Raw genomic sequence first — 27,870 nt, 5'->3', positions numbered from 1 at the left:
CAACCTTACCAGATTCGTTGATTAGCACTAGTAGTTTTCTGGTGGCATCTTTAGGATTTTCTGTGTATAGTATCATGTCATCGGAAAACAGTGACAGTTTTACTTCTTCTTTTCCAATTTGGATTCCTTTTATTTCTTTTTCTTCTCTGACTGCTCAAAACTATATTGAATAAGGGTGGTGAGAGTGGATATCCTTGTCTTGTTCCTGATCTTAGTGGAAATGCTTTCAGTTTTTCACCATTGAGTATGATGCTTGCTGTGGGTTTGTCATATATGGCCTTTATTATGTTGAGGTACGTTCCCTCTATGCCCATTTTCTGGAGAGTTTTTATCATAAATGGGTGTTGAATTTTGTCAAGCTTTTTCTGCATCTATTGAGGTGATCATATGTTTTTTATTCCTTAATTTGTTAATGAGGTGTATCACATTGATTTGCGTATATTGAAGAATCCTTGCATCCCTGGGATAAATCCCAGTTGATCATGGTGTATGAGCCTTTTAATGTGCTGTTGGATTCTGTTTGCTGGTATTTTGTTCAGGATTTTGACATCTGTGTTTATCAAAGAATAACACAGTAAACACACAGATATACTTTGTAGCCAGATTCATGATTATTCATGTTTTAACCACATTTGATTCACTTTCTTTTTCTCATATATGTGTTTTTTCTCTCTCATAAATATAGTAAGTGTGGTTTAAATATACGTTTATAGTATGTATAATTTAAAAAACATATTTATATATAAATATTAGATTGACCAAAATGTTTGTAACATCCTATGGAAAAATACCAAATGAACTTTTTGGCCAACCTACTATAATAAAATATATATTTTAATATACATACTTTTTTCTTAGCCAGTTGAGAGTAAGTTGGAGACATATGACACTTTACCGCTGATACCTCAGTGTGTATCTCCTAAGAACAAGGACATTCTTTCATCATCCAAATAGAATTATCATACTCAGGAAGTTTAATAATACTATTTTCTTCATAGAGTCCCTATTTGTCCTGGCCATGTTGTTTTTAGTTTTAGTACAATTTCCTATCAATGCATTGCATTTAGTTGTCATGTGCCTGTGCAAACAAACCATAAGTAACCTTTTTCTCTCCCTCTGTCTCTCTGTCTTCTATGCAGCTGTTGGGTAGATCAATTGACTTGAACAGACTCATTACCCAGCGCATCTCTGCCGCCATGTATAAATCCTTGGACCAGGCCATCAGCCGCTTTGAGAGTGAGGACCTGACCTCCATCGTGGTAAGAGATGGGGGCCCTTGTGAGTTCTGCTCTGGGACTCCTCAGACTAGCAGCCTCATTGGGGTTTGTTGTTAGCCTGGTACTGAGCTAGTTACAGAGAAGCAATGGGTCTCTTTCTCATCTGAATGAGACGGAAAAAAAAAAAAAGATTTAAAAAGAATAAGAATAATCTTACCTTCGTGGTTGCCTAGAGAATGGCAGTGGAGGGGGCGTCTTGAGATCTCTAGAAATGGCCAGCCCTGGGGCACAGCTGCTTGTCCTTTAGGATCCTGCAGCTCTGTAAAGTAGCTGGGTGGTCCTAACAAACCAGGGAAGGTTACACAGCAGCGTCAGCTTCGTGGGTGTGCAGTAGTATAGAGCCCAGAGGCTCTTCACTGGTTTAATGCTCTGCTGTCACCATCTTGGAATTCTTAATCATTTTCTAGCAAGGGTCCCCACATTTTCATTTTGTGCTGGGACGTGCAAATTATATAGTTGTTCTTGATGCACAAGCATGGGACAGGCCTGCTACCTTCTTTTATTAATCAGCAATTTGAACTACTCTCTGCCAGGTCTTTCCAAGAATTAGAATAACTTGATTGATCAGTCTTTCGGTGAATCAAAGGAAGCTTTTAACGCTTCAAAAGCAGATGAGTAGAAGGAATGAGAGAAGTAGAAAATCACCATTAGAACACCACAGTAGTAATGGTTGCAGGCAGGATCCAGTAACAGATGCTAAAATTAGCGGGCAGAACTTTGCGAAGAGTATTTTATGATTCTTCTTATTATGAGGTTTCTAGAATAGTGAGGTTTATAGAGACAGAAAGTACAGTGGTGTTTGCCAGGAATAGGGAGTTAGTGCTTAATGGGTACAGCGGTTCAGTTGGGGAGATTAAGAAGTGCTGGAGGTGGATGGTAGTGATGGTGGCACAACAATATGAATGTATCTAACCCTAATTTAAAAAGGGTTAAAATGGTAAATTTTATGTTATCTGTATTTCACCAAAGTTTTAAAATTACTCAGATTACTCAAAAATTTTAAAAATACTTAGAGAAGAAAAAGCATTCTTACATAGTCTCGAATTATCTCCTTCAAGATATTTATTAATTGCAAAGGGAAGAATACTAATTTTACAATGGGGAAATCTAGCAGACACCATCTTTTTTTTTCTTTTTTTGCAGAATACTTGTTATTATATTTATGTTTTCTCTTTTTTTTTTAACATCTTTATTGGAGTATAATTGCTTTACAATGTTGTGTTAGTTTCTGCTGTATAACAAAGTGAATCAGCTATAGGTATACATATATCCCCATATCCCCTCCCTCTTGCGTCTCCCTCCCACCCTCCCTATCCCACCCCTCTAGGTGGTCACAAAGCACCGAGCTGATCTCCCTATGCTATGCGGCTGCTTCCCACTAGCTATCTATTTTACATTTGGTAGCGTATATATGTCCATGCCACTCTCTCACTTCGTCCCAGCTTACCCCTCCCCCTCCCCGTGTCCTTAAGTCCACTCTCTACGTCTGTGTCTTTATTCCTGTTCTGCCCCTAGGTTCTTCAGAACTTTTTTTCTTTTTTTTTTTTTAGATTCCATATATGTGTGTTAGCCTACGGTATTTGTTTTTCTCTTTCTGACTTACTTCACTCTCTATGACAGACTCTAGGTCCATCCACCTCACTACAAATAACTCAATTTCATTTCTTTTTATGGCTGAGTAATATTCCATTGTATATATATGCCACCTCTTCTTTATCCATTCATAGCAGACACCATCTTAACCAAGCATGAAAGGTTAATATCACCAGAAATAAGGTATATTCATGTATCCCCTGATATGTATGCATAATGCAAAATGCATAATCTCAATCTAATCATGAGAATATATCAGATAAACCCAAATCACATGGCATTCAAAAATGAACAATGCAGGCTTCCCTGGTGGCGCAGTGGTTGAGAGTCCGCCTGCCGATGCAGGGGACACGGGTTTGTGCCCCGGTCCGGGAAGATCCCACATGCTGCAGAGCGGCTAGGCCCGTGAGCCGTGGCCACTGAGCCTGCGCGTCTGGAGCCTGTGCTCCTCGATGGGAGAGGCCACAACAGTGAGAGGCCCGCGTACCGCATAAAAGAAAAAAAAAAGAATGAACAATGCTTTTCAAAAGCATCCAGATCATAAAAGACAAAGAGATACTGAAATCTGTTAGAGATTGGAAAAGGCTAAGGAGACATGACAACTCAGTGCAATGTGGGATTCTGGATTGAACCGTAAAATGGAAAAAGAAAAATGGTGAAATTTGAATAAGGTCTGTCATTTAGTTCATAGAATTGTACCAATGTTAGTTTCCTACTTAGGTAACTTATGTAAGAGGTTAACATTGGAGAAACTGGGTCAGGAATATGCAGGAAGTCTGCAGTTTTCACAGCTTTTCTGTAAGTCAGAAATTATTTCAAAATAAAAAGGGTTTTTTTTTTTTTTTTGATGGACAAAGTGGTTTTTTAAAAAGGAACTGGGACTTCCCTGGTGGTGCAGTGGTTAAGAATCCACCTGCCAATGCAGGGGACATGGGTTTGATCCCTGTTCCAGGAAGATCCCACATGCCACGGAGCAACTAAGCCTGTGCGCCGCAACTACTGAAGCCCTCATGCCTAGTAACAAGAGAAGCCACCGCAACAAGAGAAGCCACCGCAATGGGAAGCCTGTGCACCACAGCAAAATGTAGCCCCCCTACTCACCCCAACTAGAAAATGCCCATGCAGCAGCAAAGACCCAATGCAGCCAAAAAAAAAGTTTAAAATAAATTAAATAAAAGAAGAAAGAAAGAAAGAAAAAGGGACTAAGAACTAGGACTCTAGCATCAGAAAGACCTTGGGGTCCCAGTCCTGGCCCCACCACTTAACTAGCTGGGTGATCTTGGGTGAGTTGCTTATCTTACACTGCAAGCCTGTAGTACAATGGAGGAAATATTAGAATCCACCTCATAGACTTGTCGAAAGGGTGAAATGAGATACTGCCAGGAAAGAGCTTTGCATAGTTCCTTGTCCTTAATGAAAATAGCTTATGAAAAAAGAGAGGAACATAGAAATTTTGAGCTACAAATGAGGTGCTCTCAGGGTAGATTCTCAGAAGCATTTCCAAGAGAACTTGACCCAACTGCCCACCAAAGTACTGGGTCACTGACTTTGAGAGACTATGATATAGCACAAGTTCTTCTGGGAGATCTACTTTAAGAAATATTTTTCTTTGCCACATGTTAGCAGTGGTTATCTCCAAGAGGTGGGATTTTTGTTTTTATCTTCTTTGTTTATCGGTATCTTCTAGTTTTCCAGTAATGAATGAGCATATCTTATGGAAAAACTGGTTTTGGGTTGTGTGTGGGTATCTATGGCCTCTTCCCAGCCCTTAAAAGGCACTGAATGTTCTTTTAGCTGTGAACAAAATCAGAACAAACAGTGAAAGCCTGTGTTTGTCAAGTGAGGGCAGCATCCCCCAGGAGAGTGGCCACTTCCCCTGAAGCCCATGAAGAGGAGAGCCCAAGGATGTGCTCTCCTGTAGGGTCGGGAGGCCCCCACTGCCTTGGCTGAGAAGCCTTCTGCCTCTTCTGAGAAACAAAGCAAGGGATATGCTCCCCTCAGCCCTGCCCTCCACCTTAGAAGCTCCGTCCTGAGGTAGGGGAGGGGGTGGCTTGATGCACCGTTGGGAGGGTTGCAGAGATTTCATCGGTCGGTGGCCCTAATCATACGCAGCTGAGCAAGTAGATTCTCGGAGGGATCTGATGCCAAAGTTGAGAGCTGGCAGCCTGCAGGCTGTGTTTTGTTTAGGCTGTGAAGCATATTTGAAATTTGGAGGCAACACTTAACACTTGGAAGAATTCGAATAAAACTGCAGAAGCTCTGGCAACCTCAGACCAGCCTTCCCAGATAGCAGCAATTGCCTAGAAATGACTAGACTTTCTCATCGGCTGGGCTGGGCTCTCCTGGGTTTGCCACAGGCCCTGTGGCACGATTCATTCATGGGATGACCTACCAGGCCTTGCTGTGCCTGAGTTTGAGACCCCTATTCTCCTGGCCCGCCTGGACCACAGAGCTGGTTTAACGGCCAAGTGTGGCTGACACTCAAGTTTTCCGGTTCCCGTGGAAAAGCCCTTTCCACTACTTCACAGAAGTTGCCCGTTTGGGTGTTTTGTTTCCCCAGTGCTGCTTCTCTGTGTTGCCCCCCAGTAAACCGGCTTTAGTATAGAGAGCTGACATCCTCTCAGAAGGCACCTGGACCACCCCTGTGGCCTTCTAAACCTCTGTGCCTTGATGCACTGAGCCCTGCATCCCTCAGGCAAGTGCCCTCTTCTGATTGAAAGGCTGGAAGTACACGGCTGATGCAAAACACAGTTTGCATTACATAATAAAAACTCCTGGGGCATGGCGGAAGACGTGGACCTACATTTCCAGCACCCCCATATCAGCGGAGTTGAGCACTCTCTCCTTCAGTCTCTGATGCACATCCGTGAGACCGTTAAAATCACAGAACATTGGAACAGAAATTGTTCAATCCCAGTTTCTCATCTGTAGCTCTCTTCATGGTAACAGGGCACCTCCATGTGCTAAGGGACTCAGTGATCTTTGAAATAAAATCATGCACATTCATTGCCTTTATTTATTTACTTACTTACTTACTTTTACTTACTTACTTACCCACCCTAAGTGAATAGGAACAAAAATACCATCCAGCTAGCTAGGCCCCAAGAGATGGAAGCAGACAGCTGATTCTGTATTTCCACCCTTCATTTACTTCAAGGTGCACAGTGACTGGAAACTTATTCTTCCAGCTACCATTCCAGAATTGCAATCCAGATTTTGGCCTTCTTTCAAGAGATGGCAAGATCTGCCGTCACTAAACCCCATTCTGACGTAGTAACCAATAATCAGATGGCGTGAAGTAGCCGCTCCACCTTTATCTGGCAGCGGCTCTCCAATTTGCCACGGACAGCTCAGCCCGGGGCTCCCTCCTCCCCCTGCTTGTCTCACTTACCTGCAGCCAGTTAAGGTTGCTTTGATACAGTATTTTGCCCCCGATTTACAGCCACAGAATCTGAGTTTCAGAGAGACGAAGCTCCAAGATTGGAAGCGTGGTGTGGGCCTACCACACTCTGGACCCCAACCAGAGTCAGAGGGTTCTTGTGGCTGAGGAGAATAAAATTTAATCTCTGGTGTGAGGCCACCTCCTATGACTGTAGACACCTGGGCTCCAAGGCCCAGCTCTTACAGCTGGCCCTCTGACCATCCCACCTCCTGGCCACACTCTGGGGAACTGCCTTTGCCGACGTTCTTTTAGCTTTTATGTTGTAAAGCCATCTTTACTTTTCAAAGGGCTTTCTCAGTCATTGCTTCTTTATTCCAGGCAGCTGTGTCACAGGGGCCAAACACACGTGACTTGGAGTCATAAGACCTGGGATCACATCCTAAGCCCTGTTCTGTTTTCACTCTATGACCCTGAGCGAGTTACTTCACCCTCTGAGCCTCGGTTTTCCCCCCTGTGAAACAGGGGCAGTCATACCCATCTCAAAAGATGGCTTAACCACTACAGTATAGGAGTGTCCTAGAGCATCACAGAGATGCTTTCTGCACAGGACTGTGCTTTGATTCTCTCTGATAGCAATATAGCAAGGAACTAAAGCCAGCCCAAAGGATTTTATCCTTTTTACTTCCTAGCAAGTGCAGTGACCTGCTCTGTCCAGATATTATCCACTCTGCTCCTGTTCTCTGCCTGAAGGTTGGATTTCAAATGACCAGGGCCCACAGCTCATGCACGTCCTTCGTCCATAGCTTGCAGCCAAACCTTTGCCAACATGTGTAACCAAACCCTGTGTGACTGAGGGGCACAGGAGGAGTCCAGATGAGGGAATGTTCTGCCCCCAGCTGTTTTTAAAATTTCTATAGTATACAACTGTTAAGAATGTGAACTTTGGAGCCCAGCTTCCTGGATTTGAAGCCAAGTTACTGCACTTCTTAAAGCCTAGTTCCTATATGTATACAGTAAGAACAGCCATCATGCTGACCTTATAGGGGGTTTTGAGCATGAAGTGAGTTAAAACATGTAAAGTGCTTAGAATACTGCTTGGCATGTATTAGCCTGAACCATAAAAAATTACTAACATTGATGGTGTTTGACCTAAAAAACAGTAGTTTCACATGGTCCAACCTAATTGTAAGTACTTAGTAGGTGGTAACTCTTTTGATTGCTTTCGGCAGCGTGGAGATAGCCTCTGGTGATGGATGGATGTTCACAACTTTCTTTTACTTTACTTGCAACTCAGAGGGACAAGCTTTTTCCTTACTAACCTAGAAACTGCAGAGCAAGTAGTCATGCTTTTCTACCCAGGGGGCTGCAGGCAAGGGATTTGCACATGGTCTGTGGTCCCCTTCTGTGGGCAGGCACGCAGCCTCCCTGGGCATGGTCTGGTACTTCCTTCACTCAGAAGAAGGGAATGTCGCATACTACTGTAAGCAGTCCTAGTCCCATGCTGGCCGTTATAAAGTTGTCTGAGGGGCCCTCACCTGCATGAAAGGCATCTGTCAGATAATGGTGTCTGCGTGCAAGGCGCGTGTGTGAGTCCTCAGCAGCCGCGGGCTCTCTCTCTGGGCAGGAGCTGGAGTGGCTGCTGGAGATCAATCGGCTCACCCACCGGCTGCTGTGTAAGCACATGACCCTGGACAGCTTCGATGCCATGTTCCGGGAGGCCAATCACAACGTGTCTGCCCCCTACGGCCGCATCACCCTGCACGTCTTCTGGGAGCTGAACTTCGACTTCCTCCCCAACTACTGCTACAATGGGTCCACCAACCGGTAAGGGAGTCTCTGTGCAAAGCAGAGTGGGGGTGGCAGTAGAAGCAGCCAGCTGTCTCCTCCAGACAAGCCCTGTCAGTGTCATCAGGGCCTGGCTCACGGCCAGCGTAGAATAAGTATGTGCCAGAGTCACGGAAGGGTCTGGGAGGAATCCACACACTTAGCAAGATGGACTTCCAGTTCTCTAAAGATTTGGGACTTTCAATCCTCTTGTGCAGAGATCTGCACACTCCAGCCCACGAGGCATCTCTAGTTGCCAGCTCTTTTTGTTCAGCCTGTGAGCTAAGAATGGTATTGATATTTTGAGACGGCTAGGGAAAAAATCCAAAGAATTATAACTTGGTGACAAGTAGAAATTTGAAATTCACGAAGTTTTACTGGAACTCTGGCATCCGTGCTCACTCATTTACGGTTTATGAGCTTGTTTATGGGTGCTTCTATGCTACAGCAGAGTTGAGTAGTTGTGACAGAGACCATCTGGCTGGCAAAGCGGAACATATTCGCTATCTGGGCCTTTAAAGAAAGAGTTTGCAGCACTCTACTCTTGAGGAAACCAAACTGAGGGTGGAGGGTCCAAGCCCTGGAGAAGGCTGTTTCCAGGCCCACCCTGTTCTCGACTTTCTTGACCACTGTCTGAGCAGCTGCAAGCCCAGAGTTGAGCCTGTGAACCCGGATTACAGTGTTCCCATCTATGAAAAGGAGACAGTTAAACGGGAGTCTGTCAGAAGTACCTGTATAGGCCACGGCCTAAGAAACAGTGTGGGTGTGCCTGATCAGGGAGGGCTCCCGCTATATCAAGTCCCGTGAAGAATAATATTGGGACCCAGTTAACTCCTGCCCCATCTCTTTTCTTCTACTAGTTTTGTCCGAACTGCCATTCCTTTCACCCAAGAACCGCAAAGAGATAAACCCGCCAACGTCCAGCCTTATTACCTCTATGGGTCCAAGGTGAGTGGTCTTGCCTGTGTCCTACTTCTAAGAGGACTAGTGAGCAAAAGCAGGTAGAAGAGTGTTCCCCAAATCAGAAAAGCAAGAAGCATGGAGATACAGAGGCAGCAGTGAAATCCAGGCAGAAACAACTGCAAGTATATTCATCTTTATTTGTTCACAACTAGCAGGGGTGAGGGTGAGCGCAGACCTGGTGGGGCTGGATTCTGGGCAGGAACAGTCTGGGGAGGACTTTATGAGGCAAGCAGGGAAATAGGCCTGTGGGTCTCCTTGTCTCGGCGTCCCATCGCCTCCTGTTCTCGGTTGATTCATTGTGGTATCATCCTGCGATTCTGGGATTTTGTGCTCCGTGAAGATGAGGGATTTGCAGATAGGAAGCAGTTGGGAAGGTGGAGCTTTGAAGGAAATCCCAGATGGCCGGAGTTAGTGCTGAGGGGTCTCCTCCTGTCTCTTTGCTGCTTTGTTCACAGTGCCAGTCCTGACACTAACAAAGCTTCCCAGGTGGTGCCTGTTCTGAACTTTCAGTCCTTTGCCATTCGTTAAACAGACATTCCTTAAGCCCCCACTGTAGGCCAGGTGCTGGGCAGGTTCTCCATGCTGGGGATTTAGCAGAGGTTGAAACAGACGCATCTCCCCCCTCCTCCAGCTCCATTTCCACACCCGGGGTGGGCACTGGGGGACACCCTTCACAAAGTCTTACCATCACCATGACATATGTAGGAGATCGTTTCTTACCCTGCGGGTTTGTGTGGGAGAACGCTACAGAAAGGGTGCAATAGCTCAACAACGGCAAAAAAGCCAAGATTTTTTTGTGTGTGATGCATGAAAAATGGCCACCTTTGACCCCATTTTCACAAAGTAAGCACAGAGGGACATAGAAGAAGAAGTGACTGGATAAATATAGCATGGTTAGAAAAGGAGCTTCTCTAGGCCGGGAGCCCTAGATTGGGAAGTGTGAGGAACCAAGATGAGTGCCCTTCACTTGGGCCTGAATGTGGGGCTTAGAAAGTCTTAGGATGATGCTGAGAGAGTACAGGTGTCTTCTCCAGAGCAGCCAGTCTGGTCAAGGCAACTCTCTCAAATCAGCGAACCCTTACAGACAGCACTGTAGATAGTCACAGTCATGGCATGAATTAACAGTCACTCACAAAGTAACTCCCTTTACAATACTCTTTCAAACCTTGCTGATTATACCAAGGAGCAAGTCTTATGTTGGTGCTAATATGTCTTTAATACCTTTCCAACGACTTTTTTTTTTTTTTTTTTTGCGGTACGCGGGCCTCTCACTGTTGTGGCCTCTCCCGTTGCGGAGCACAGGCTCCGGATGCGCAGGCCCAGCGGCCATGGCTCATGGGCCCAGCCGCTCCACGGCACGTGGGATCCTCCCGGACCAGGGCATGAACCCGTATCCCCTGCATCAGCAGGTGGACTCTCAACCACTGCGCCACCAGGGAAGCCCTAATCTCCCTTTAGATCAGAGATGAGAGAGCAGGCCCTGAGCTCAGAGTCCTTAGTAGGCAATAGTATCCAAGTCAAATTTAGTATTGTTTTGTTTTCATTCTATTTATTATGTATCTTCCCTTCTATTTATAGCAGGAGGGTGCTGGTTTTTCATTTGGGGAGTAGCATAAGCCTATGTTTTAAAATAAGTTTAAAAACTGAGTCAATTTAAAGAAAAGGTATTGTTAATAATCGTAAAGATAGTCTGTGGTTTAAAAAAAGGTGAAGATGGGGTACAAAATGGTGTGCGATTGGCTGAAAGTTGGAAAACACTCTAGAGCAAGGCTTCTAACATCTTTCCAAAATAATCCCCCTCAACAGCAGAGGAGACTGGACGTTTGCCTCAGCTGACTGAAAGCATAACTCAAGAGCCCATCTTCAACTCAAAAATTTCCTGGAAGTTTTGCATTTTATTTAAGTCATGCAGATTTCACTTTCTATACCATAATATATTCATGTTTGTTTTAATATTGAAATAATGCTTTTAATTCCTAACTGAGACACCCTACCCTAAATGGACACTCCTAAGAGGTGCCATGTTCCTCCCTTTGCACACCAGGGGGTTATATGTTTTCCAGCTAGAGAAGCTTTGCCAAAGGGCATTCATCCAACCAGGTAGTCCATGTGTCAGAGCTCTGACATTTGAGGGGAGGCGAACAGGTAGTCTACAGATGCGTTTTTACCAGAGACCTGCTGCGTGGAGGGCTTTAAGCTACCTGATGTGGGCTGCCTCCCCTCCACCTCTCACTCCCCAAAATGAGGCAGTGCGGCAGGATGAACACCGCCCTCCCTCTTCAGGGCACCCACGTCGGGGGCATCCTGTTCGGCCACTGCGGCTGCGGCTTCTGGTTCCGCGTCAGCTCCGGAGTTCTTGCGTGGCACTTCCACCAGGGGGAGCCCCTGCAGGTCTTCCTCCCCCTGACCCAGACCCGGGGCCTCCTCTGGCCATCTCACCAGGCCATTGGCTTCCTCCATGAGGCCGGCTCTGTAGGACCATCGAGGCTCATGGCAACGGATACACCAGAACTGGAGGCAGATGAAGGCTAAGACTGCTGTGAAGCAGGCCAGCAGAATGGCCATCAGCACCCAAAGGGAGATCTGGGGGTCCACCAGGGAACTTCCCGCAGCCAGTGGACTCTTATCCAGGGTGTGGAACATGGTGCAGTAGTGCCTGTAGGGGAAGAGGATCTTCTTGCAGCTGATGCACAGGAAGTAGAGAGTGGAAGGGGTGAGGTGTTCCAGCACCACGGAGCTGATTGTTCGAGGCACCTTCTCCTCGTGGTGGAAGCTGTAGCGAAGATAGCCAGAGAAGATGCTGTTCCAATTGGGCCTATACATAATATGGTAATAGTCCTCCAGGCAGGGCTCCGAGGACGACCAGGAAATGATGGCTCCCGTATAAGAAACGTTCCCAACCTCGATGTTCATCTCGATTCTGAAACCAGAATCAAAGTGAAGAGTGTCATCTCCTCATTTAAGTGTTTATTTATGATAGTCATAGCCACCATTCATTGAGCATTCGAGATGGGGACTAACATTGACCCCGATTTACAGACAAAGAGATGGAGGCCAAGAGGTGACAGTGCTCAGCTAGGCATAGCCGAGGAACGGCAGAACCACAGTTCAAATCAGGGCTGTCTCATGCCAAAGCTGGGGGCCATCAGGCCCAAAAGAGATGCACGCACATCCCCCAGCCTCATCCTGCCGCGGCTCAGAGTCTTTAAATACAACACTGTTCCCAAACCTTAAAAAAAGAAGGGGAAAAAAGGCAGTGAAAGGACAAGTCAGCACAGCCTCAGAGTCCCCACGTGAGTCCCCACGGGTCTGTGACCTCCAGGTCAGGCAGTTGTTTCACCTAAAATTTCCCTCTGGAGCTCCTGTTTCTGCCCCAAGTGCTGTGAGCTCATTCATCTAGAACATTCTGGACACTGTGTTTTTAGCCTCCAAGTGCTGTTGCCCGTAGCCAGAGGAGATTTGCATCATCACTCAGCGGCAGCTGATTTCTCCCCAAAGCCTCTGCTCATGTTTTGTCCGTTCGTTAGCTTTTTTCAAAGCCGAACTACCCAGAAAATTAGTTTCACAGGTCAAGATAATCAGCTCCGAATACCAGCATCACTGCTGCTGTTTGATACTGCTGGTCCTGTGACTGTTAATGATGGTAATAACCAGCAATAGCGAGCAGTTGCTATGTCACAGGTCACTAGAAGCTCAACATATAAGAGTAAATATCCTTTGTTCATCACACCCTCTGAACTAGATTCCCATTCTACAGATGAGCAATCTGAGAGGAGCAATCAGCTAACAGGTACAAGACCCAAAGCCACGTAACCACTGGATTTACAAAGACAAGGCTGCCGGTTTAGTCGTAGAAGGTTATTGCAAAATGAGGCGCTGGTACCAAGACTGTGTTGCCGTTTTTCCTGACACGTGAAATGAGCCCTCTTCAGATTGCCAGCCCCCTCGCTTTGCTAAAAGTGCGCCATCTTCAAGCTTTTTCGTTTCTTTTTAATTCTATGTGTTTGAGAGATATTGTTCTCCTCTACTGAATGTCCCCTGAGCCAAAATTCAGAGACAGCCATAGTCAACCTGTGTATGTTCACGGATAGATCTCACCCAGCTCAGTTCTCTGCCCCTCCTCTCTCACACGAAATGCAGAAGGTTTCATTTCAGATTGCAATGACAGAGTAAAAAACAGTCGATCAGATTTTAACCTGAATTGGACATTAAGCCACACGGATTGCGATTACGAGCTGCTTTCTCTCCTCCCTGCTTCCCTCCAACCACCTGTGTTCGTGCCCGTGCTCCTAGAGGAAGTGAGCTGCAGGAAGATGCCCAGCAGTGAATGATTTTTCAGGCCTTGTTTCTCTTCTCTATGGATGACAATGAACTAAAATGCTCAGGAAGGGGAGTTCCTTTCCGTTTGGCTAGAAATTTTCTCCCAGAAAAATGGGGGATGAAAGGGACAAGGCAGGTGTGCTCAGATCCCTCCAGCGAGAGTCTTTGCAGAGACACTGAGTATCTGCGCTCCCTCCATGGGTCTCCTTCTCATACGCACCCGTCCACCCCGCCACACCCCTATAAATAGGGACCACAATGAAAAGAGCTTAATTCATTACTTACGATACAGAGGCAATAGCCCTCATAAACCCTTCCATCAGGAGTGATCAGGAATGCTGTTTCTTGTCATGAATCTCTTCTGTTTGCCTCACATCTGTGCTGTCTGTCTTTGCAGACTGAGTTTTCTACAGCAGACATTTTGAAGAGCTTTCTGTCAAGATGCAGCATTCACAGCTTTTACGACTAAATGTCTCCCATTATTTATTTTTCTTCCACTGCTTCTGTTTTTAAATCCCCCCTATTTTTAGCTGTTTGTATTACCATTGCCTGGCCCTCCTCCAAGCAGTGTGAAAGGAAAAGCCATTCCCAGTTCCAAGAAGAGCCATTTGTGTCCCTTACCTGATGCTCACAGTGGATCCGGTTAGAACGCAGCCCTCAGAGGCAGAGTGGACCAAAGCTGAAGGATGTTGCCTTCTCCCTCCTCTGCTCTGGGCTCTACTTGATGTCTCTCTCACCACTGTGTGAGTAATTCCACTGTCGCCCCCAACGCTCACATTATTCATTTCTTCAGATCAGTATCATTCACCATGGCAACCAGCAGGCATCTGTACGCACGATGTTTCAGGGACCAGTCTGGAAAGGCTTTTGCCCAGTGAGAGGAGCTCTCATTCCTTGGGCCAGAAAAAAGAGGCAAACAATCCCCTGCACACTGATCCCCAGAGTGGTACTAATTCTTCAAAGTCTCCTAAATTGTGTCTCTAATAAGCTAGTTGTCATTTTTTTCCCCATCTAGACCTTCTTTGGACAATGGTTGCAAATGCAAAGCTGCCGTTCTTGTTTTCCCACAAGTAAAACAGTAATTACATCCTCATCCCCTCCCACCCCACTGCCACCGCACCTCCTTACCCACCTCTACACCCTCTTCTTTCTTTATTCTTGCCTCCTGTGGCATTACCTAGTTGTATGCCACTGGTCAAGACACTTCTATTCTCTGGGCCTCAGTTCCATCATCTGTAAAGCTGATCGCTTGGGCTAGATCAGGATGTCAGGTAGAAAACATGAGTGCTACCCCCCTGGCCAGGCCTGAACCCATGTGACGCTTGCTGAACCGCCAAGACACTTGTACTGAGTTGGTCTGAGCATTCCCCAGCCCTACCCCTCACCAAATTCAGGTCCACCCAGAACCTCAGAATGTGACCTTAGTTGGAGGTAGGGACTTTGTGAAGTTAATTAGGTAAGGATCTGGAAATTTTATCATCCTGGATTTAGGGGGAGCCCTAAATCCAATGACTGGTGTCTTTATAGAGAAAGGAGAGGGAGGTTCATACACAGAGAGATGCAAAGGGTAGAAGCCATGTGAAGACAGAAGCAGAGATTGGAGTGATGCTGCCATAAGCCAAGGAATGCCAGGGACCTGCAGGAGCTGGAAGATGCAAGGAAGGATTCTCTCCTAGAGCCTTTGGAGGGAGTGTGGCCCTTCCAGCACCTTGATTTCAGGCCTCCAGAACTGTGAGAGGTTCGAATGTTTGAAGCCACCATGTTTGTGGTAATTTGTTACAGCAGCCCTAGCTCCGATGGATTTAGACCTGAATCATATAACACAAATTAGGCATTTTTAAAAGTCATCTTTTTTCTTCTTGGTTCTTGGCCAAAGTATCCAAGTGGAGCCAGGAAGGTCTCCTTTTGATTCACATCAGTGATAATCAAAAAGTTATAAAGAGTTGCCCGGTGAGTCACAGACCCTCCCTGGGCCAAGGGTCTCTGTGAGGGCGTGGGGTCTCGGAATGCCCGGTGTCCCTCAATTAGACACTTGCTCTGTGCTTCCCTCCCGTGGCATTCAGTTTTCCCAGGGGTCTGTCTAGAATCTGCTGTAATGCATGCTAATGGCGACTCCCTGCAGAGCATGAAAGCGTCCTCTCCACAGAAAGGCCAATGCAGTAGTTTGCAGATGCCTTTTGAAAAGGTTATTTTGAGGGGAATAAAAATACCAGCGTTAGGGGTCCTGTGGAGTGACGAGATGGAGTTCAAGCCTTTGCCACTGAAAACAAGAATTTATTTTTAATGCTCCTGGATGCCATTTTTCACCCTGAGCCTTTTATTTGAGAAGTTGAGACACTTGGAGGATGTAAGGCCTAGAAGTCCTCTTAGTTCGCAGATCCGGAGAGAAGGGATGTCTTTCCTCAGGCTGGGTGACTGATTAGTGGCAGAGCCAGGAGTGGAGCCCGGGTCTGCCTCCAAGTCCAGGGCTTATCCTGCGCCTTTGGGCCATCACCATTCCCCAGCAGCACCCAGAGAAGCCAGTGAGCCCTTGTAGATGAGACGGATCATCTGGGGACACTTGGCTCAGGAGATCGCACCCCAGCCAGGCTCACTGTCTTCACCTTCAGGCAGGACCCTTCTGCAGCCACCTGAGTGGCAGCCTCTTCAGCTGTCAGGCCAGGTGGTCCCTGGTTGGTTTACACCAGTAGTAAATCATTGCCAGAGGAAACCAGCCAAGAGCGGGATCCCTGCTCCCTCCCTGAAGGTGGCAGTGAAGGGACAGTGAGAGAGCATACCTTGGTCCCAAAGCTGATTGGCACCCAGGGGCTGAAGTCCCCAGGCTAGGTTCAAATCCTGACTCTGTGGACAAATTTTCTGACTTTCCTAGGCCTTGGTTAACTCTTCCGTAAAAGGCAAATATCAATACTGCCCACCTGATAATGTTGTAGCAGTGAGACGAACCCATCTCTGTGGTGCTGAGCTTAGGAATAGTAGCCATTATTATTAAGAAGAAAATGTCCGTGGGTCAGAGCCATTTCCTGAGTTGGTCATAGCTTCATCCAGAGGCTGTAATGGACAGGATTTGCACTCTGCATGATGCTTCCTTCCTTTTCTCTCCCCTTAAAACAGCTTTATTTTTTTTTAATGTACACGCTCGTTGTACATAAAGAGTATCAGAAAGTTCAAAGACAGCAGTCAAAATCCTATGACTCAGAAATAACCACTGAGAACATTTCAGTGCACGAGAAAATGTGTTTTCTCATTTTACCCATGGGGAGCTCTTTGGGGTAGGCCGTCTTATCACCATTGTACAAAGGGAGAAACTGAGGCCCAGAGGGATTAAGTAACTTGACCAGTATCACAAAGCTAGGCTGTGGCAGAGCAGGGCCCTACGCTGAGGTCTGTCGGTCCAGAGCCCAAGCTCCTAGCCAGCCTCCTTGATGCACTGCCGTGCTACTGGGTCGACCTTCAGTCATAGGTGGTCAGCAGCAGCTCTTTGCCTTGTGGTTGACTTGTCAGAGAGCTAGAGGCAGGACTTCGCAATTTGGTGGGTTCCAGGGTGATAGGAACAGGCAAGGAATTAAAAAACCTCAGAGGAAACACCCAGCCACCCGAAGGTAGCCAGCAGAAGCAGTGAAAACATCAACTACCTTTGGAGAAATTCGGTCAGCAAGTGTTTCCTCTTCCGGAGTTTGGAGTCCAAGTACCCCTGCCTAAGAACTCTGTCACTTAGGGTTAATATTAAATGTAAAAAGCCTTTAGCAACTGGTCTAGTAACTGAAATTAGTATATGAGTGGAAACTTTAAAAATATCTCTAATTAACTTGTAGAGAGTCTATCATAAAACAGCCTTGCAAGTGATATAGATTGTGGCACAAATCATTCCTCAAATTTTACCAATAACTTCCCAGTAATGTTTTGGTCTTTAGAGATTGTGGGTTTGGTCTTTTGTTTAGTGTCATCATCGGTATCTAAACATTGCCCTAGTATGAGCCTTGATTCGACCTCAGGGGTATTCATCATACACACTAGCACTTCCCTGGTGTCCAGTGGTTAAGACTCTGCACTTCCAATGCAAGGGGCACGGGTTCAATCCCTGGTCAGGGAACTAAGATCCCACACATCTCATGGTGCAGCCAGAAAAAAAACCCAAAACACACACACACACACACACACACACACACACACACACACACACACACACACACACACACACACACACACACACACACACACTGTTTCGCCTTTAAAAAAATGTGCATCAGTGTCACACATTAATAATATGCTCCAATTCCTGAATCAGGATGATTTCTTGAGATCTCATAAAGGTATCTATTTTGTGCAGGATCGATTTAACCAAGCTTGATTTTAAGTGAGACATCCTAAACAGGGTACATAATTAGTTTCGAAAGGCAGACATTGATTGTAGCCTGAGTCAGCTAGCAGGATTGGTTCAGTATAAGAGATTTGTAGCAAGTGTCCAATGTCTGAAGTCATGTCGCATTCCTGTTTTTCTTTGCCAAACCTCAGAAAATGCCCCGGCTCCCACATTCCCACATTTTCTCAATAGGGCCCAGCCTCCTATTGAGCCAGCAGGTCAGATGGGTGCCCTGCGTGGGTGTGTGTGCATGTACTTTCCAGCATGTGTATGTGTTTCCTCCTGCATGGGTGTGGTGTGTTTTTGGTGGGGGGAGTTGGGAATAAGGGGAGCTTGCTCACTTAGAAGGAGGATTTGAATTCTGCTCATTTCATGCTGGTCCTTGGGCCATCAACTGAGGCCTGAATGGTCCAGACCAGAATCCAAGACTGATGGAGGAATGTCAACAAGAGGCCTCCTATGTGCATTGAGCGGGTCTGTAAGGGGGATTTTTTTTTTAAGCCCTGTGTGTGATACAACAATTCCACAATTCTTCTTCTCTGCCTAGAACTGGGGAGAGCTGCTGAACAGTTTCCACCTACCCAAATATATTTTTATTTGTGCTTGCCAGGAAGTGCTAAGGGAGACTTATATTAGAAACTCCTTGGGTGGGAGTGGGGGTTAAGAAGACCGCTAAGAAAGATGAGCGCCCGGAGGACCACACTGGAGCTTGCACTTCAGAGGGGAGTTAATAACACACTATTCCAACCCTCTGTTCCAGGCAGGTCTCCCTTCTAACACCCCTATGTCATGTGTCTCCGTCCTTACCCAGCACAGTCTGTTGTTGGACAGCTCCTATTTTTATAAAGTTCTAAATATTGAGCAAAATCTGCATTTTTGGGTATGTTCCATCAGCTGGTCTCAGCTCTGCCCTCTGTCACATCACTGTGTAGGATATACCGTGTTGTATGAAATTGTACCCCACAGATGTACTGTCCACATTCAGGGGATCATGACTGTAGCCAAAGCTGCTGGGGGAAATTTGACCAGGAAGCTGTATTTTCATAGTCTTTACTTACCAAATTACCAAAACGAACGATTATGAAGGGCTGTTATTTCAGTGGGTGCTTCCAGCGTGCCAGGCACCATGCCAAGTTCTGTATGTATGTCATCTCATTTAAACCTCCAACAACCCTACAGGAGTTGGTATTATTATCTTTACTTAGGGAAGACCAAGGCTAAGAGAGTTTAAGTAATTTGCTCATCTAGCTAGTAAATTGATGGAACTGGAATTTGAAATCAGGTGTGCCCACCCCAGTAAATAACTCTGGACTCAGACAAAGCAAGAAAATAAGTCAGAGAATCACACAGGGGGAAAAAAGTAGCTGATTGCTTTTCGTCCCCTCCAGGGATATCCATTGAAAGCTGCCTGCTGCTCAAAAGTTCCTTTCACAGGATATTTGAAAGAAGACTGAACATGCCCAGAGCTTTACTGGGTTCAGAGGAGAGGCTGCAGCACCTGGTGTGGGTGGGGAGTGAGGAGGCAGCTCTCTTGGGGGAACGAGTCCATGAGGGGCCCCTTGGGCTGTGAGCACAGCCCAGTCATCCTTCTTAGATGCCTGCGCAGGCTTAAGCTGCAGCCCTCTTTTGGATGAAACTCAAATCATGTTTTTTTATCTTTGAAAGCAAATGTTGGGAAGTAAATTAGGCTATGATATAGCCCAGTGGGCTTTTTAATTTACTTTTGTTATTGATGTATAGTCGTAAGCAATAAAATGCACTGTCCTAGTTCAGGCTGCTATAACAAGAATACAGTAACTAGGTGGCTTAAACAGCAATGATCTCTCACAGTTCTAGAGGGTGGGAAGTCCAGGATCAAGGTGCCAGCAGATCCAGTGTCTGTTGAGAGCCTACTTCCTGGTTTGCAGACAGCCTTCTTCTCATCGTATCCCATGTGATGGAGAAAAGAGAGACATAGAGGTCTCTCATGTGTCTTCCTACAAGGGCACTAATCCCATTGATGAGTACTCCATCCTCATGACTTAATTACCTCCCAAAGGTCCCACCTCCTAATACCATCACAATAGGGGGTTAAGATTTCAACATAAGAATTTGGGAGGGACACAACCATTCAGTCAATAACATGCACAGATCTTAAGTGTACATATACTTTCATGAATTTTGAAAAATGTATACATGTGTGTAGTCAAGAACCCAGTCAACATGTAGGGCATTTCCATCATCTAGAAAGTTCTCTCATGCCCCTTTCTAGTCACTCTCCTTCCCCGACCAGAGGTAAGCCATGGTGTATCTGGTGTTTGTTTTATACCCACCTCATCCTTGGAGAGGAAACAGGAGACTACAGAGTGGGCCTTTGATTACAGGGCCAGAACTAAGATGCATTCACTTGGGAGGGTGAGCACCTTGTACCACGTGTGCCCTAACGCCACCTCACTCACCTCTCCCTGGTCCCAGCCCTGTTTGGCAGGGTGGCCTGTTACAGAGACAGTAAAATGGTTGGCTCCATACACAGAAAATTACATGGGCTGGCCCCATGGTTGACTAAATCAAACTCAACAATTCATATACTCCAGGATTTGCTGACCATCAACTCAGTGAACATCATGCTTGTAATCAGTTATATTTTCCCTCCTTACATAAACCACTGCTGCCCCATACCTTTTAGAAATCTTTAGTAACTACCTGCAAGGGATTCCTCCCCCAGGCTCAGGCAAAGTTTTGCTGTGACAGCACACCAGTGCTGAGTGCAGAAGGCTGCTTTCTCACATTCCAGGCCTCCCCATATATAGGCATTAGCTTACCAAGAGAACTGTTATTCAACCTGCTGGATGAGTGGGTGTCCTGATTCCTCACGAATTCTTGTTGTTAGTGGGCACTCTAATTGTGTTCCTCGTGTATCCTCATTATTCAAGGGTACTATAATTGTGATGCTTGTTTCGTAAAGTTTAGAATAATTCGTGTAGAGTAAAACGTACTTAATGCAAAACCTAGACTGAGCGTAATTAAATCTTCCCTTGATGGCTCCAGAGTTGAGAATCTTGCAGAACTCCAAAAGCATCATTACAGTTCCTATTTAATTCATGTAGGATTTCTAATTAGCCAGCTTATAGAGAATTTCAGCTAATAGAATATCAGATGTGGTCTTTCCATATTTGCATGTTCTGTGTACAAGATTTTTACAATTCCCGATAGGAAAACTATACTCAGAACTAAGGTTAGAAGTGAAGTTTTTTCTTAAAAAAAAAAAAAAGGTTATGGTTTACGTAATAATTCAGCTTCCAAAGTTCACCATTGTAGGTAGAGGTTAAGAACATGGCCTTTGGAATCACAGCCACCTGGGTTCAGATCAGGGCTCCGTTACCTGTGAACTGTGTGACCTTGTGCAAGCTACTTACCACCCTGAGCCTCAGTTCCCTCATCTGTGAATTAGGGCCAAGAATTGTGTGGATCACGGATCACATACATTGGTTGTGTGGATTAAATGAAAATGCACTTGGAGGGCGTCACGAAGCCTGGCGTGAGGTGCTCCGTAAGTGGCAGCATTTCAAAACAAAGTCAGTGATAACCTTAGTGCATCACCAGCTAGGTGAGACCAATTCAGAGCCCTTTATTTTGGCCCTGTATTCTCAGACAGAAAGATCTTAAAGAGATTCCACTCATTCAGCGATGGTGTCTCATGGGGTCCAGAGGGCAATGAAGGTGGCCCCCAACCAGCACCCAATCAGAGCAACTCTGCTTCTGTCTGTTTCATGTACTTGTTTCCGTGGCATCTTTTTTGTTTTAATTGCTAATCGAAAAGCTACAGAACCACTGTTGTAATCCAACCCCCTTATTTCACAGATGAAGAAACTGAGGCTCAAAAAGCCGACGTGATTTTCCCATGCACTCAGCAGGGGTCTCCTGCCTCCCAGGCCTCTTGGTCCCCAAGACGCCTCCCTGTGATAGGTGGAGGCGCCTCAGAGTAGAAAGAAGGCAATGTTGAAGCAGCTGTTGAGTTCTCACATGGTCTTTCCAGCCAGTTCCTAGTACTGAAAATGCCCCTAGAGAAAGGAAGTCATTTGTTTCACCCTCATCCCATAGCTCAATTGTGAAAGTCCTGGTTTGTGTGTGGACGGTTGTGGGTAGCATGAGTCCTATTAAAAACATATTTACCTGGAGGCCTTTTCTCCTCTTCTGTTAGGGAACTGCTGCCCCATCTGATGACCTTCGCTGGATCCTGTGGTCACTGACCACCATTTTCTATGAGCAGCTTGCAAAATGTATTCATAGGGGTCCCCAGGAGAACAAGGATATCAAGTTTCTATCCTTTCTATAATTGAAACACCTCCTGCCAGGACTCACAGAATGTCCATTCAGTTCTCTGCCACTGACTTGGCCACATCCTCTGTTTTCCAGCCTCTCAACATTGCCTACAGCCACATCTACAGCTCCTATAGGAACTTTGTGGGACCCCCTCATTTCAAGACCATCTGCAGACTCCTGGGTTACCAGGGCATTGCTGTGGTCATGGAGGAACTGCTGAAGATTGTCAAGAGCTTGGTAAGGAAGGGGGTCTGGGACAGGCCATTAGGGTTGAGAGGAATGAGGCTTGCTTTCACTTTTTACCTGGTCTGGAAGATCAAGTCACAGGCTCTTCAGCTCTGTCTAGAGGAATCACCCAGGGAATCCTTTGCCCTTATCCCCTGATTCCTCTTACCTATCACTCTGTAACATTTCAGTGCATCTTCTGACCTGTGGCTTTGCCTCTCCTTTTCTGACGCTGAGCTCATTCCCAGTACTTACTAAGTGAACTCAGCAATCTTGATTTTGACTTGAAGGCCTACTAATGACTGCTCATACCCATCTCCTGTGCTGCATTATCTAATTTGAGCTTGACAAATCCATGACACATGTGCTGCCATTTTCCCTCCCATGCCCATGGCAGACATCTCTAATAAAGCACCACGCTTCCCCCCCTTGGAATTTCTTGATGACTGGTGCTACCAATACTCCACTGGCCTCGAGGGAATTCCATAGACCTTTGCCACCATTCTATGTCCACCCCAAGTATGGCCATCTGAACCTTCATTTAATTCCCCAGGACACTGCTGCAGCAAGGCTGAAACATTTCAACAAATTTTCTTAAAATTTTGAGATGACAAAAGAGAAACAGATTAATGCATATCCATGTCAGGAATAGCAAACAGGATTCACCTCTTAACTCCAGTCCTCTGGTAGCAGCTGTGTATAACCAGGGGTTTTTCCAGGTTGTGAAGCTAAATTTAAGAAGGAAGATGTGGTAATTGATTAACGATGTCTGCCTGGGACACGGGAGGGATGAAATGTGCCATGAATTTTCCATGCTTAAATTAGATATTGTCTCAGTCTTCATAGCTCCCTGGCCCCATTTCATTTTAGATCTTAGTTTGGATCTCATGTAAGTACTCCAACCCCAGAAGGGACCCCATGCCTAGAAATTGCCCTCCTTGAAGTCTATAAGCCCAAGGTAACACTGAGAGCATTCCCTTTTCTGTCTTACAAAGGCCCATGTTTCCTTACAAAGGGCAAGGAGGCTGCCCCCCACCTTTGGGAGAGAGCCTGCCTCTCCTCTCAGGGAGCAGTGCCCTGCTGTCTTAGGCAGCTCGGGCTGCTGTGACAAATATACCATTTGGCTTCATCCACAAATGTTTATTGTCCACAGTTCTGGAGGCTGGAAGTCCAAGATCACAGTGGCAACATGTGAGGACCCTCCTCTTACTTCACAGCCAGCTGCCTTCTCCTGTGTCCTCACATGGCAGAGCGAGAGAGATGTCTCTCTCTCCCCTCTCTTCTTATAAGGGCATTAATCCCATCATGGAGACTCCACCCTCATGACCTAATTACTTCCCAAAGGCCCCATCTCCAAATACCATCACACTGGGGATTAGGGTTTCAACATGAATTTGGGGGGAATACAAATATTCAGTCCATAACACTTACCCATGGGTCTCAACAGAACCTCCATATGCCCCAGTAGCCCAGCGTTCAGCCCCAAGATACACGTATGCAGCAGTGGTGGATTATTTCACTCATCTTGTCCTCTTCTTTTGTCAGCTCCAAGGGACCATTCTCCAATATGTGAAAACACTGATCGAGGTCATGCCCAAGATATGCCGCCTGCCCCGGCATGAGTACGGCTCCCCAGGTTGGTGACCAGGGGAACCAGGGGCCGGGTGCGGTGATAGGAAAATAGTCCAGACCCATCCCACTGTGGAAGGAGAGTCTGGCCATCTACCTTGAAGTATTTGCTTCTCTAACATGGCAGCAAGCTGTCAGAGCACTGGGTTTGCACCCTACCTCTGCCACTGAATCACCTTGGACCATTTTTAATCCCCCTGAGTAATAGTATCATCTTCCATCAGTGAAAGTAAGTGATGCCCACTGGGCCTGCTTCACAGCACTGCCCGGAAGCTGGAAGAGGTCCACAAATGAGAGAACAGTTAAATCATGAATAGCGAGGTATAGCTGTAAAGGCCTTCCTTAGCTCAGCACGTCTACATTCCTTCCTCCATATGTGTCTATTTGAAAGAGGCCGGTGCCCCAGGTGTGGCATAAAGTGACATTTCTAAGGTAAGTCAGGAAATAGGAGTTTTTGCCACTCCACCTCTGCGCAGAGAAATAAGTCTTTCCTTTCCTAATAGTGAAAGCACGTGGACTGAATTTAGGGCCTGAGGGGTGGGGAAAGGTGGAGACTATGAGTTTGGCCCCAGGGGTTTTTTCTGAATACCAAGATGTCCGGCCCTGGGTCAGTGTGAATCAGAGTAGGAAAGGGCTGGGGCCGAAAGCTCTAGTTTTCGTTCCTAGCTGCGCCACTTAGCTGTGTGAGTGTGGACGCGCCACTTACCCTCTCTGAGCCGCATTTGAAAATGGGGGTAACTGTGCCTAGTCCATGGTATTGTTATGAGTATTACGTGAGATCCTGTAGATAGTGATTAGCACGGACCTCCAGCTGACCATCCCCCTGCATCTCCCAGGGATCCTGGAGTTCTTCCACCACCAGCTGAAGGACATCATCGAGTACGCAGAGCTCAAAACCGACGTGTTCCAGAGTCTGAGGGAGGTGGGAAACGCCATCCTGTTCTGCCTGCTTATCGAGCAAGCTCTGGTGAGTCCTGAACCCCGAGGGACTGGCATGTCTTGAGGATGGAAGGGACCCCCCACCCCGCCGCCTCAACAGATGCCCGAGGCCCCTCTAGCGCACCCCGCCCAGGAGCCCTGCAGCTTAGTTCTGTGCTCTTCCAGGGCAGGCACACGCTCCTCTCCATTCCATTCAGACCACTCCGACCATTCGGACACTGAGGGGAAGCAGGCCCTGGAGTCAGATAGGCCTGGGTTCCATCCCAGACCCCCTCCGCTAGCGGCAGGGCCTCAGCAGTCCTTCGGAGCCTGGGTTTTCTATTCACTCCCTAGACACATGGTTAACTCCTGGCTGCCACAGTCTGGGCACTGCACTGGGGGATGCAGCGGTAGCTGGCCCCACCTCGTGTCCTGGATGGTGGAGGGCAGACCTGCACTGAACAAGTGTTTACACAGAAACAGTGTGTTTACTGTCACAGCAAGTGCTGCGAGGGATGAGTGCCAGGTCCGGTCTGCTGGGAACCTAAAACCTGGTGTGGTCTTGAGGGTGAGGGAGGACTTCTCCGAGGAGATGACTTGGAAAATGACCAGGAATTGGCCTGGTGGAGAACTAGAGACAGCTGTTTCAGGCTAAGGGAAGGGCATGTAGTGTTGTCTCCTTTTGTTGTGATGGAAGACAGTGATTCTACCCTGCAGCGCAGTTTAAGGCTGAAAGGAGATAAGGCATGTAAAGTGAGTACAGTAAGAACCACATAATTGGTCGGAGTTAGCGTAATGGGCAAAAGCACGAGTCCCTGTGCTTCCACCTCTCGGGACCACACGGAACCAGCGCACTCTCTTCCACCGGGCCAGCCCTCATGGCTTATTCACAGAGGCTGCGTTCTCCACACACTCCCAGCGCTCTCCGCTTTGCTCTGGTCCCATGAGGCGTCCACAGGTGGGCCCAGCCCTCCAGGCGCGGGGTGACTGGTACAGCCGGCGCAGTGGAAGGTAATGCAGAGGGGTGTTGCTTGATCCTCAGGACGCAGCAGGAGCATCTTTCAGCATCCATTCCTGCCTTCCTCTGTCTGCACACACAGTCAGCAAAAGGGTATTGAGAGCCTGCTCGTTGCCAGGTGTAGTCCTAAGTGGTGCGTAAATGGCCATGAATGAGAGAGACAAATTATTACCATTTTTCTTCTGGAGAGGGTGGCGACTGAAGCAGTAAACAGCCAGAGATGTGAATGCAGATGGTACGTGCTGTGAAAGAATAAACAGAGAAACAGGACAGATAGTCACAGGTGCCAGGAAGGCTGTGTTGTTTTTGGAGAGGATGGAGCTTGAGGTCTTTCAGAAATGGAGAGAACCCTGGAGTGAGCTGGAGTGAAGAGGTAATGTCGCCCAGGTGGGGGCTGAGGTGAGAGAGGTGGATGGCCTCAGTCCTGGGCCGCGTGGGCCCCGCGGGAAACCTTAGGATGCTGTGAGATGGAGAGTGGGGGGGTCTGATTTACTTTCTTAAAGGCCCTTTGGCTGTTGGGAGAAGAAGCAGCTGGAAGGTGAGTGAAGGGCAGGAGAAGGAAGGAATTCGGAAGGAGGTGGAACAAAGGTAGAGAGAGGTGGGAAGGAAGCAGTAAGAGCAAGATCTTAGAATAAGAGTCCAAGAGGACTCCTGCCTCGAACCGAGTGAGCTCTGCAGCCAGGGATGTGGACCAGCTGCTCTCTCAGACCCTTCCCACCTGACGGTCTCTGAAACACAGCCTGATTTGCTTTTCTTCTGTGGGGAGTAATAGCCTCTCTGTGCCCCTTTAGATGGACTCTCGAGACAGCTAGGTGTTCCTCTTCCCGCTAACTGGTTTTTAACATGGTTCAGTGGGCCTGGTTGCTATGGCAACGTAGCTGTCAGAAGTCACAGGGTTAAGATACATAGGCGAGGGCTTCCCTGGTGGTGCAGTGGTTGAGAGCCCGCCTGCCGATGCAGGGGACATGGGTTCGTGCCCCGGTCCAGGAAGATCCCACATGCCGCGGAGCGGCTGGGCCCGTGAGCCATGGCCGCTGAGCCTGCGCATCCAGACCCTGAAAAAAAAAGGATACATAGGCGAAAACGCTCAAGGCCACAGGAAGAGGAGCATCAAGAGACGTGGAGGTGGGGGAGGGCGGGTCCCTGAGGCCTCACTTCCTAGTGTCTCTCGTCAGCGCCGCCTTTCATGCGGAGCATCAGTTAGCTTCCCCTGTATAGACCCCAAGAGGCAGACTGTGGATGAGGCTACAAGGAAAGGAAAATTCTGTCTCAGGCATCCCTGCCTAGGTGGTCAGTTGCATATACCGCGGAGGACAACAGGACACTCACATCAAAGACCTTCAGAGCTGAGAGAAACTCCAACAGTATATGTGTCCCAACCCCCTCTATGCATAAGTGAGGAAGTGGAGAACCAGAGAGGGCGCAACTTGCCTGAGGTCACACAGCACATCAGCAGCAGAGGTGAAAGAACAAAAGCGAAGGTTTCTGGTACTGATCCCAGTCCTTGGGGGGATGGGGGTGGGGAGGGGACATAGAGAGAATCAGGGCTCCCCAAAGCTGTGTGCTCTGCTTTCTACTTAGACATCTGGGGAAATCCCCAAGCTAAGACAGTGCTTTCCAAGATTAGAATGAGGCAGGAGCTTTTTAATTTATGAAGCTGGAATTAAATATTCAAATGACATATTGATTGTTCTCATTAAATAGGAGGACTAATAAAAAAACGATAGGAAGAGGGGAGGGAGGGAGGAAGGAGATACTCTTAATATATGTCTGTAGAGGAAGGGCAATTTAAACTGGAACATCTGTGCTCTGGAGGACTGTAACAGTCAATGAAAGTGGCTTTGCACATACAACATAGAAAATGGTGAAAGACATAATACTGAGTGGAAAAAAAGTGAGTTCCAACACAAGGCGTACATTATGATGTCATAAAGTAAAATAAACAAAATAAAGCTCACAAAATAACCCTGCATTGGAAAAAAAAATCTAGGAAAATCATCCCAAATAATTCAGTCATTTTTCTCTAGGTATCAGGGAGGGAGCTAGGATTAGAGGTCAA

The 27,870-nt window shown here is 46.9% G+C and overlaps 3 protein-coding genes across 5 annotated transcripts in view; 1 reads left to right on the top strand and 2 right to left on the bottom strand.

The window, feature by feature from the left end:
• MED7 (mediator complex subunit 7) overlaps positions 1-27,870 on the bottom strand; it is a 358,603-nt gene that overhangs the window by 187,532 nt on the left and 143,201 nt on the right. The gene's annotated exons all lie outside the window — the stretch shown is intronic.
• CYFIP2 (cytoplasmic FMR1 interacting protein 2) overlaps positions 1-27,870 on the top strand; it is a 131,639-nt gene that overhangs the window by 70,131 nt on the left and 33,638 nt on the right. For both annotated transcript variants that reach the window (XM_004280982.4, XM_049707786.1), the window contains 6 exons: positions 1,140-1,259; positions 7,877-8,076; positions 8,937-9,024; positions 22,115-22,258; positions 23,792-23,882; positions 24,712-24,842. In XM_004280982.4, coding sequence (XP_004281030.1) covers positions 1,140-1,259; positions 7,877-8,076; positions 8,937-9,024; positions 22,115-22,258; positions 23,792-23,882; positions 24,712-24,842 — 774 coding nt within the window. The remainder of the gene's footprint in view (positions 1-1,139; positions 1,260-7,876; positions 8,077-8,936; positions 9,025-22,114; positions 22,259-23,791; positions 23,883-24,711; positions 24,843-27,870) is intronic.
• On the bottom strand, positions 9,165-14,144 carry FNDC9 (fibronectin type III domain containing 9). 2 transcript variants are annotated; one of them, XM_004280983.3, is made up of 2 exons: positions 13,981-14,144; positions 9,165-11,959 (listed from the first exon to the last, which is right to left on the bottom strand). In XM_004280983.3, the coding sequence occupies exons 1-2, from the start codon at positions 14,142-14,144 to the stop codon at positions 11,269-11,271; spliced, it is 855 nt and encodes a 284-aa protein (XP_004281031.2). In that variant the 3' UTR covers positions 9,165-11,268. The 2 variants fall into 2 exon arrangements, with proteins under 2 accessions (XP_004281031.2, XP_049563800.1); XM_049707843.1 differs by having other exon boundaries at positions 9,165-12,268; positions 13,981-14,086.

The sequence above is a fragment of the Orcinus orca genome, chromosome 3 (assembly GCF_937001465.1).
Source record: "Orcinus orca chromosome 3, mOrcOrc1.1, whole genome shotgun sequence".
In the NCBI taxonomy this organism is placed as follows: Eukaryota; Metazoa; Chordata; class Mammalia; order Artiodactyla; family Delphinidae; genus Orcinus; species Orcinus orca.
The sequence above is the reverse complement of the archived record's forward strand: the minus strand, read 5'-3'. Positions and strand labels throughout refer to the sequence as shown.

Coding starts and splice junctions, on each gene's coding strand:
- FNDC9 (XM_004280983.3), bottom strand. CDS start 14,144: ATGAATAATGTGAGCGTTGGGGGCGACAGTGGAATTACTCACACAGTG. Junction 11,960..13,980: donor GGATCCACTGTGAGCATCAG/GTAAGGGACACA, acceptor TTCTGGTTTCAG/AATCGAGATGAACATCGAGG.